The following is a 9,520-nucleotide window of genomic DNA, read 5'->3' as shown; positions in this document are numbered from 1 at the left end:
AAATTCCTCCCCGGTTGGGAACCACTGTTTTAAATTGTTTTTGGATGATAAAGCACAGTTGGTTCTTTTGTGTTTGTGTGTTATTTATTACAATATTGTTTTTTTTTACTGTTAGTTAATGGCACTAATGAAGATTTTACTTTAGTGGTTCGTGACGGTTTTCAAATTTTTGTCTGTTTAGAAGTTACAAATATATTTTATCATTTGTTGTGTTACCTTGACTATTATGGTCAGATTTTATTCATATCTCACATGTTCCGGGTAACTTTAATCCGTTGCGCCAGAGTTATCTGAACCGTAAGAAAATTATTCTTGAAAGCAAAAAAGCAAAAACTCTTTTTTAACCGAATTTGCAATCTATTTTTGCCATATGCCCATATCTTTAAAAGATTGGCATTGGAAGCACTCATTCATCATAAGTCATACACCATAAAGTAAGTTTTGAATGAAAATGATCGGTTTTATTCAATACGTAATTACTAAACAGTTTTATCCATTGATCTGAAAACAATAATTACAGTTTTCTAACATTATTGCAATAAACATTGCACTTTGCCGTACTTGCGGAGTTGCGGTTGATTAATTGTACGTACGATATTTTTTTTGTTTCCGTGTATCAATGACTACTTTGCTTGGTACATGATTGTATGGTAATTTTACCCTATCACAGTGACTCAGCAGTTCTAAATTTAACCCTTGGGTTGAACCAGAGACTGCTTACTGCTTAGTAGTCTCTGATTCAACCATCTTAGATCTTACGTAAGCCAAACAGGTAAGCGATTCGAAAACAGAGTAGCATCCAAGTTGTGTGGCAACTCTATGTAAGTTTTTGTTAGGATTCATGAGAGACCCATAATAGTTGATTTTTGTGCATAGATTGTTAAAATGCTTTTTTTGTTTTCTTACTTGAACAATGTGTATCTATATCTACAGTTTAATATATACACTAACACTATAGTGTGGTTTTTTCCATGGTTTATTTATAACAGGGGTGGCAACCTGCGGCCCACAGGCCAAATGCGGCCCTTGATTAAAGGTTGTGCGGCCCGCAGAGACGCTTGGATTTCAAATATACTGACAAACGAGTCCAAATATTATATATTTTTGAGAAGATTAATGCGTCCGATGCAATTTATCTGCGACCAGGCAACACATGACAAGAATCAAAAGCGAATTTTACTTGTAGTTAAGCATATTTGGTAAGCAACAAAGTAAAATTACCTTGTGTTATACACAGGTGCGGCCCATGATCGGATTTTGGCTATCGTATTTGGCCCCACAGTAACAATTGTTGCCCACCCCTGATTTATAAGAATGGTTCATTTTAATGCCACTGCTTTCAATGTTTTAGAGAAAACAAACTTTTTTGTGTGTGTAATATAATCCACAGATAATATATTGACATTTTTAAGTGAGAACAAAATGAAATTTTTGGATTTAACATGGAAGGTAAGTGCTAAAACAAAGATTTTTAGCAACAAATATTTTAAACCTACACAAACATAGGATTTATAGTACACAGAAAAAATTTACAAAAATGTTTTGTTGAAAAAATATATGGTTAGGGTTGTTAGTTGAACTGCAAGAAACAGGTAATTTTAGCACCTCAGCTAAAATCTAAGTCTTAGTTTAAGAAACTGTTTTGTATGGATTGCTTTATTGCTTGTAGGGTTTGAATGAACTAAATGATGAACATCAAAGCTTACCAACAAAAAATTCCATGGCATATCGAGATAAAAGTGATGCTGAAACTACTGCTGTTGCTGTGGAAGAAATTGATGCCTCTCATAATCTTATTAGGTATAGGAATGTTACATATATTTAGCTTGTGTTTTATTTCTGATATGCTGTCTAAATTAGAAAAAAATTGCATTATTTTGTTTGCTTTTACAGTAAATTTCATCCAAAGTTCATCTGCTCATTCAAGCATTTGATAAAACTTAAAGTTTGTAGCAACTGCTTAAGTGAAATACCTGCTCAATTGTCCAACCTGACAATGCTGAAGGAGCTTTATGTAACAAACAACCGCCTAACATTTCTTCCTCCAGAATTATGCAGGTACAGTATTCCATTGATTTAAATTTTTGTGGAATTGGTAAGAATGCCAATAAATCAAACAAAGTGTTGTGTTATGCCCCGTCTTAGTGAGCTTGGTTGTTGTAATTTTGTAGACTTCCGGTAGGGTTCAACAAACATTTATTAAATGTGTTTTATTTTTGTATTATAATGTTGTTAATTTTAATGTTTTATATTCCACAGTTTATCCATGCTTATTATTTTGTAATTCAGATTGCAGTTGGAGGTATTGAATTTAAGTGGAAATATGTTCAAAGTTTTTCCACCAGTTCTGTGCCAAATGGTTCGGTTGAAAACGTTGCTAATGGGAGGAAATGGTTTAAGAGAAATTCCAAAACACATCACAAATTTGATACAGTATGGTTGCAAAGTTACAGTACAAAAATGTCTTGTGTGAAAACAAAGTTGAGGTTCTCATATTTTTGTTAGATTGGAGGTTTTATATCTTGGTGGAAATGCAATCCGCTTTATCCCCAATGAAATTGGTGACATGTTAAGTTTAAATGCACTCTCTTTGTGTGACAATCAACTGACAGCTATACCAACCTCATTTTCCAAGTATGTTATTAAATTTAACTGGTGCCCAATGACTGTTGGTTTCTTACTTCTTATTTTTGCTGACAAATGTCTTTTTTTTCAGACTAACAAATTTGAAGTCATTAAGCTTGCATAATAATGTTTTGCATTATTTGCCAAGAGAAGTCTTGTCATTGGTTTCTCTTGCTGAGTTAAGTTTGAGAGGAAATCCACTAGTAGCTAGATTTGCACATGATTTAGCATATGACCCACCAACTCTATTTGAAATTGCAAGTCGTAGTATAGCATTAAGGTTTGTAATTTATACTTATTCCTTTGGCATTGTTTTCTGAATTGTAAATGAATTAACAATTTTTGGCAGTGGTACCAATTACACAACAAGTTGCCTGCCACCCCAGCTGATTCAGCATTTAAATTCTGCAAGCAAATGTCCAAATCCCAAATGTGCAGGTTGGTATTTATAACATACTTATCATTGTGCCAGTTTTGCAAAAAAAACTTACTTTAATAACAGTTTATGTTTGTGTAGGTGTTTACTTTGAACACAAGTACAAGCAAATCAAATTTGTTGATTTTTGTGGTAAATATCGACTGCCATTAATGCAATATCTGTGCTCACCAGAATGTATTTCATCTGGAACTTCTTCAGGTAATTTTTGTGCAACATATTGTTTTCTGACATTTTTTTCTGTTCAGACTAGTGGTTACTCATACAGCCCCAAATATGTGTTTAAACATTAACTAAAATTCACTATTATCCCAACTACATGCCACTATAATTTAATCATAAACATTATTGCCAAGGTACTGGTGTATATAGAATACATGAGAGATTATCAAAATGTCTGAACGATGTATTCTATATACACCAGTACCTTGGCAGTAATGTTTATGATTAAATTACTTTTCAAGTCTGTGTAAAGTGTTCCTATGTCACTATAATTATGGGTCCCCTTCCCTGAAGGGGACATATATTGATTTTACTCAAATTGTTTTGTTTTTCTTTTTTTTCTTCTTTTTTTTCTTCTCAAAGTTTGTCCGACTCGTTTTTTCATCAAATGTTTGATGGATTTGGCTAAAATTTACACAGATGGTAGATATAGTTATGTAGATGTGCATGGTACGCGATCCGCATAAGTTTGAGAACCACTGCTGTAGGCAGAAGTCCCAAGAGAGTAACTCATTGGTTTACGATAGCAGGAGGGCTCAGCTTGACGTCGGACAGACGTTTTACGAGACATCGTTTTGGTGATCAGAAATCAGCTGTTTTGCACAGCAATGCTATTTCGTTTTATTAGGTTATCACTCATATTTTCAGTTTTGGCAAAGGTTTCACACCTATGACATGATTTAAACCTAATAAGCGTGCTTCAGTTTCGTATATGTCAAGCAAAACTTGTTAATCAAAATAAAGATGAACAAAAAAACTTGACATTTTTGCAAGATAAATGTTTTTTTAAATGCTCGTTGTCAGGTCGGCCGCCGCGTGACCACGGGTTACTTAAGATCAACTAGTAGGTATTACTAACACAGTTCAGAACTTTCTTTCGTCATAACGTAGCGTTTTTTTGCAATCAATTTAGGAATCAATACTCAAGGCATGTATAAATTAGGTTAAACGGTGTTGTTGAACAGTAAGGGCGGCGTGCTATTGAAAACGGTGTCAATAGGTCAAACAGTCGTTTGGCGTGTGCACCCTGAGAGGTTACTACAGGTCAATGGTTTTGCGAAACAAAGTTAAATGAAAAACAATTTGTTATGTGTACACTTGTAGCAAAAAAAAAATTGTGTTTAAAACCCGTCCTTGGCCGACAGTATCTGGGTCAAAGCAAGAGATTAAATTAAAGTATTTGTTTCGTTCTTTTTTAATGTTTTTGTAATTATATGATAATAATAGTGCAATAAGAATACGAACAATTTTTTTTATTGTTGGGTTAATGCTTTCTAATAATGTGTCCTTAAGAATCTAAAAATCACCGCAACATTTGTTTACCGTAAATCCGCACAAACACGTGTGGGGACCCATTAGTTTTTGTTTACAAAAACAATGCATCCCACTTTGTTTTTGTTGATAACCCTAGTATTTACCCCGCTAGCCCCCTAAAATGGGTTATTATGGGTCCCCTTCCCTGAAGGGGACACATATTGATTTTACTCAAATTGTTTGTTTTATTTTATTTTTTTTTATTTTTTCTTCTCCCCAAAGTTTGTCCGACTCGTTTTTCCATCAAATGTTTGATGGATTTGCATGAAATTTACACAGATGGTAGATGTAGTTATGTAGATGTGCATCCCACTTTGTTTTTTTTTGATAACCCCAGTATTTACCCTGCTAGCCCCCTAAAATGGGTATTTTTTCCCCAAAGTTTGTCCGACTCGTTTTTCCATCAAATGTTTGATGGATTTGGCTGAAATTTACACAGATGGTAGATATAGTTATGTAGATGTGCATCCCACTTTGTTTTTGTTGATAACCCCAGTATTTACCCCGCTAGCCCCCTAAAATGGGTATTTTCCCCCGAAGTTTGTCAGACTCGTTTTTCTATCAAATCCTTGATGGATTTGGATGAAATTTACACAGATGGTAGATGTGCTTCCCACTTCGTTTTTGTTGATAACCCCAGTATTTACCCCGCTAGCCCCCTAAAATGGGTGAGTTTTTAAACAGTGTCAGAATTGGCTGAAATTTGGATAGCTTGTAGAGTATGCCATTTATAGTTGTCGATTGGTGTGTTCAACCATGTAGCCCCATCATTTACCCCACAAGCCCCTAAAGTCTAAAACGTATTTGTATGTTACTGGGCACCACAAACGAAAGATTTCTGTTGCTCAATAGTGTTACAAGGGCAAGCAGTTGTATGTTACTCTTTTATGACTTTGTGGATTGCTTGGTGAACGTTAGTTAGGGGGTTGTTAACAGCCCTATGACATCTGAAACATTAACGGTTGTTGCTCAAAACACCTCTAGTGGTCGAATTTTAAACATTGGCGGATTGGGCTGAAATTTTGCAGTACTATTGATTGAGTCATTGAGATTTCATATTTTTTTAGTTTGAGTTTCTGACCCCATTAGTTACCCCACTAGTCCCCTACAATGGGTCAGTTTTTTAAACAGTGTCGGGATTGGATAAAATTTGGGGTAGTATGTGGACTATGCTATTTGTAGGTTTCAGTTGATGTGTTTTACCTTTAGCCCCAACATTTACTCAACTAGCCCCCTAAAATAAATGAACTTTTAAAAAACATTCTAATTATATGAAATTTTGCAAAGTTTATTAAACATACTCAAATGTTATGTTTTTACATAGTATTATTATTTAAGCCCAGTGCCGATCACTGCGTTTACCTTACAACACCAAACTTTCACATAGTTATCTCTTGAAATGCATTATCTACAACTTTGCATGTGTGGGGACCCATGAGCTTCTGCTTGCAGAAACAACTAAGGTTATAAAAGATAGTGGATGGTATGGGACCCAATATAAAATAAGCATAGGAAATATATCAATGTTTTAAAATAGGTTATAGTGTATATGCAAGGGCAATATGTGCTAAGCCACCCTTCTAGTTTTCTTCCCAAAGTTTGTCCGACTCGTTTTTCCATCAAATGTTTGATGGATTTGGGTGAAAATTACACAGATGGTAGATATAGTTATGTAGATGTGCATCCCACTTTGTTTTTGTTGATAACCCAAGTATTTACCCCGCTAGCCCCCTAAAATGGGTATTTTTCTTCCCAAAGTTTGTCCGACTCGTTTTTCTATCAAAATGTTTGATGGATGTGGCTGAAACTTATACAGATGGTAGATAAAGTTATGTAAATGTGCATCCCACTTTGTTTGTCCAAATAACCCTAGTATTTACCCCGCTAGCCCCCTAAAATGGGTGAGTTTGTAAACAGTGTCAGAATTGGCTGAAATTTGGATAGCTTGTAGAGTAGGCCATTTATAGTTGTCGATTGTTGTGTTCAACCCTGTAGCCCTAACATTTACCCCACAAGCCCCTGGATTGAGTCATTGAGGTTTCCTATTTTTTTAGTTTATGTGTCAGACCCCATTAGTTACCCTGCTAGCCCCATAAAATGGGTCAGTTTTTTAAACAGTGTCGAGATTGGATAAAATTTGGGTAGTATGTGGACTATGCTATTTTTAGGTTTCAATAGATGTGTTTTACCTTGTAGCCCCAACATTTACTCAACTAGCCCACTAAAATAAATGAACTTTTGAAAAACGTCCTAATTATATGAAATTTTGCAAAGTTTTTTAAACATACTAAGTCCTCAAATGTTATGTTTTGCCCTGTAGCACCACAACTTAACCAACTAATTCCTAAAATGGGTGACCCTTTTCACAATGTTCGAATTGAATGAAAACCGGACAGCTTGTAGAATTTGCTATTTATTTTTTGTTTTACCCCGTTATGCCACTACTTACTCCTTCGTTTCTTTGAAAAGGAATGTAAAATAGGACATACTTCAAACAATATCTGGGGTGAATCTAAATTTATATAGTTTGTACTCTACATAGTATTATTATTTAACCCCAGTGCCACTGTGTTTTACCTTACAACACTAAACGTTCACATGGTTATCTCTTAAAATGCATTATCTACAACTTTGCATGTGTGGGGACCCATGAGTTTCTGCTTGCAGAAACAACTAAGGTTATAAAAGACAGTAGATGGTATGGGACCCAATATAAAATAAGCATAGGAAATATATCAATGTATTAAAATAGGTTATAGTGTATATGCAAGGGCAATATGTGCTAAGCCACCCTTCTAGTTTTTTGAAGTTTTGAAATGATATTTATAAATTGCCAAAAATTTTTGCCTGACATTCAAATGTCATCAGTTCGGTGATTAAAAAAGTCATTCATTTGTACAAAACTCAACACTAAGTTTTGTTTCCTTCAGAACAATCGTAAATTGTTTTTGTTTGTGTCTTACAGCTGCCAGTTCAGAATACGAAACTGAAGATGAAGAGGAAAGATCCAATGACATCATACGAAGAGTTTTGCTCGGATAATATGGCTCACATTCTTCCAAAACATAGCACTGTGATTTGGGGCCACCTACCCTTAACAATTTGGTTATAACTGCATTAGTTCATTGAAACTTGTTGCATGATGCAGATTTGTGTTTTTGGGTGCTCTGTTCCTTTTGATATATATTAGGTAAAGGTAACTAGGGTGTTTTGTTTGTAAACTACGAACTCTTGTTAGCTTTTCCCCAACCCAAATGTTGCTACCTTTACATCGTTACATTAATCATTTCAACCTCACAGATATCTTCCGCCACAAAAACCCAATGCTGAAAAAGTTCTCGAGGGTTCAGAAAAATCCCCCAGCGGCATCTCGAATTGATTTTTATTTACTTGGCAATGATCTAATACAAAATGTAAAACACGTCGACATTGTTCCTGGGACCATGTCCGACCACTAAGTTATATGCTCGCCCTAGAGGTCGCCGTTAATCCCTTACCACGTGGAAAGGGTTACTGGAAACTAAACGCGAGTTTCCTGACCGATTTGAAATATATAGAAAAGATTAAATCCCTCATTGACATGTATAAAACGGACAATCAAGATTCCGCCATCAATCCGCATGTCATGTGGGACGCTTTAAAAGCTGTGATCCGAGGGGAAACAATCCGGTATGCATCCGAAAAAAAACGGAATAACAGCGCCAAACTAACGAAAATAGAAAAGGATATCGTCACAATTCAAAATGCTGTTTGTAACACGACGGGTACGGAACGTGACCAACTACACGACAATTTATGTGCCCTTCAAAATGAACTAGATAAACTTCTAAAGCGCCAAACAATCAGCGCCATTACCCGTAGTCGGACTCGCTGGGCTGAAGACGGAGAAAAAAATACGAAATACTTTTTAAACCTGGAAAAACGACGGCGAAAAGAAAAGTATAAATCGCCTAATTTCTGGATCGGAAATCCTTACAGATCAAGAAAATTCTGAAAAGCTTAGCGAAATTTTATGAACAATTGTATAGAAGGGATGACAAAGTCCAACATAAAAACATCAATGCATCTCAGAGTTGCAAGTCGGGCCGGGCTTTTCGGGTTCGGGTTCGGGCCGGGTTCGGGCCGGGTTCGGGCTTAGGTATTTGTGAGGAAACGGGCTTAAAACGGGCCTGACTTTGCGTTCCGTGTCCGCCATTTTTTAAATAAAATCACTCAGCTAAGTAACAAGTCTCTGGCTTAGACTTAATGCCCACCCTACTCTAAAACACATTGTTTACGCCATTTTCTACTATTGTTCATTGTGTTTGTTGTCTTTCTCTTTTTTATTTCTCATCCTTTGTTGCAAGGCTTTCGTGGATAGGCCTGTCAATCAAAATTTCGGGCCTAAACGGGCTTCTCAAAAACGTTTCGGGTTCGGGCCGGGCTTCGGGCTTATACTTTCGGGTTCGGGCCGGGTTCGGGCTCAGATTTTGGGCCCGCTTGCAACTCTGATGCATCTAAACTAGCATCGTTGGGACTTCCCCAAATTCCGCTAGAAGCCATGGAAAAAATAGAAACTGAAATTCTGGAGACCGAGTTTTTAAACGCACTAAAAGACATGGGCAAAAATAAGTCACCGGGACTCGATGGCTTCCCCACCGAGTTCTACCTAACATTTTGGGAAAACCTAAAAGGTCTTTTTACGGCGGCGTGGAGTTATTCGAAAAAAAATGGAAATTTGACCCCTTCGCAGTCCACAGCTGTTATAACTCTTCTTCCCAAAATGGATAAGGACCCGCTTCACCCAGGTAGTTATAGGGCAATTACGCTACTAAATGCTGATTATAAAATTGCCTCTAAAGCAGTTAACAACAGATTACGGTCAGTTTTGAACCATGTAATCTCTCCTGACCAAAATGGTTTCATACCAAATCGATACATTGG

At 36.2% G+C, this 9,520-nt stretch overlaps 1 protein-coding gene across 4 annotated transcripts; it reads left to right on the top strand.

Annotated features, from left to right (window-relative positions):
- The first annotated feature begins 285 nt into the window (after positions 1-285).
- LOC145237071 (uncharacterized) lies at positions 286-8,024 on the top strand. 4 transcript variants are annotated; one of them, XM_080099792.1, is made up of 10 exons: positions 286-434; positions 1,391-1,449; positions 1,670-1,800; positions 1,894-2,058; positions 2,290-2,433; positions 2,506-2,634; positions 2,717-2,905; positions 2,975-3,063; positions 3,143-3,262; positions 7,563-8,024. In XM_080099792.1, the coding sequence occupies exons 2-10, from the start codon at positions 1,423-1,425 to the stop codon at positions 7,637-7,639; spliced, it is 1,071 nt and encodes a 356-aa protein (XP_079955918.1). In that variant the 5' UTR covers positions 286-434; positions 1,391-1,422; the 3' UTR covers positions 7,640-8,024. The 4 variants fall into 4 exon arrangements, with proteins under 4 accessions (XP_079955918.1, XP_079955920.1, XP_079955917.1 ...); XM_080099791.1 differs by lacking the exon at positions 286-434 and adding an exon at positions 501-772; XM_080099794.1 differs by lacking the exon at positions 1,391-1,449 and having other exon boundaries at positions 288-434.
- The last annotated feature ends 1,496 nt before the right edge of the window (positions 8,025-9,520 follow it).

This window comes from Phallusia mammillata, chromosome 7 (genome assembly GCF_965637545.1).
Source record: "Phallusia mammillata chromosome 7, kaPhaMamm4.hap1.1, whole genome shotgun sequence".
NCBI lineage: Eukaryota > Metazoa > Chordata > Ascidiacea > Phlebobranchia > Ascidiidae > Phallusia > Phallusia mammillata.
Note: the sequence above shows the minus strand (reverse complement) of the source record. Positions and strands in the feature narration are given on the sequence as shown.

What these genes read in the sequence shown, in the direction of transcription:
- LOC145237071 (XM_080099792.1), top strand. Translation starts at nt 1,423, where the DNA reads ATGAAATTTTTGGATTTAACATGGAAG. An exon ending in CTTCCTCCAGAATTATGCAG is followed by an intron (nt 2,059 to 2,289) that starts GTACAGTATTCC and finishes TTTGTAATTCAG; the next exon opens with ATTGCAGTTGGAGGTATTGA. An exon ending in CACATCACAAATTTGATACA is followed by an intron (nt 2,434 to 2,505) that starts GTATGGTTGCAA and finishes TATTTTTGTTAG; the next exon opens with ATTGGAGGTTTTATATCTTG.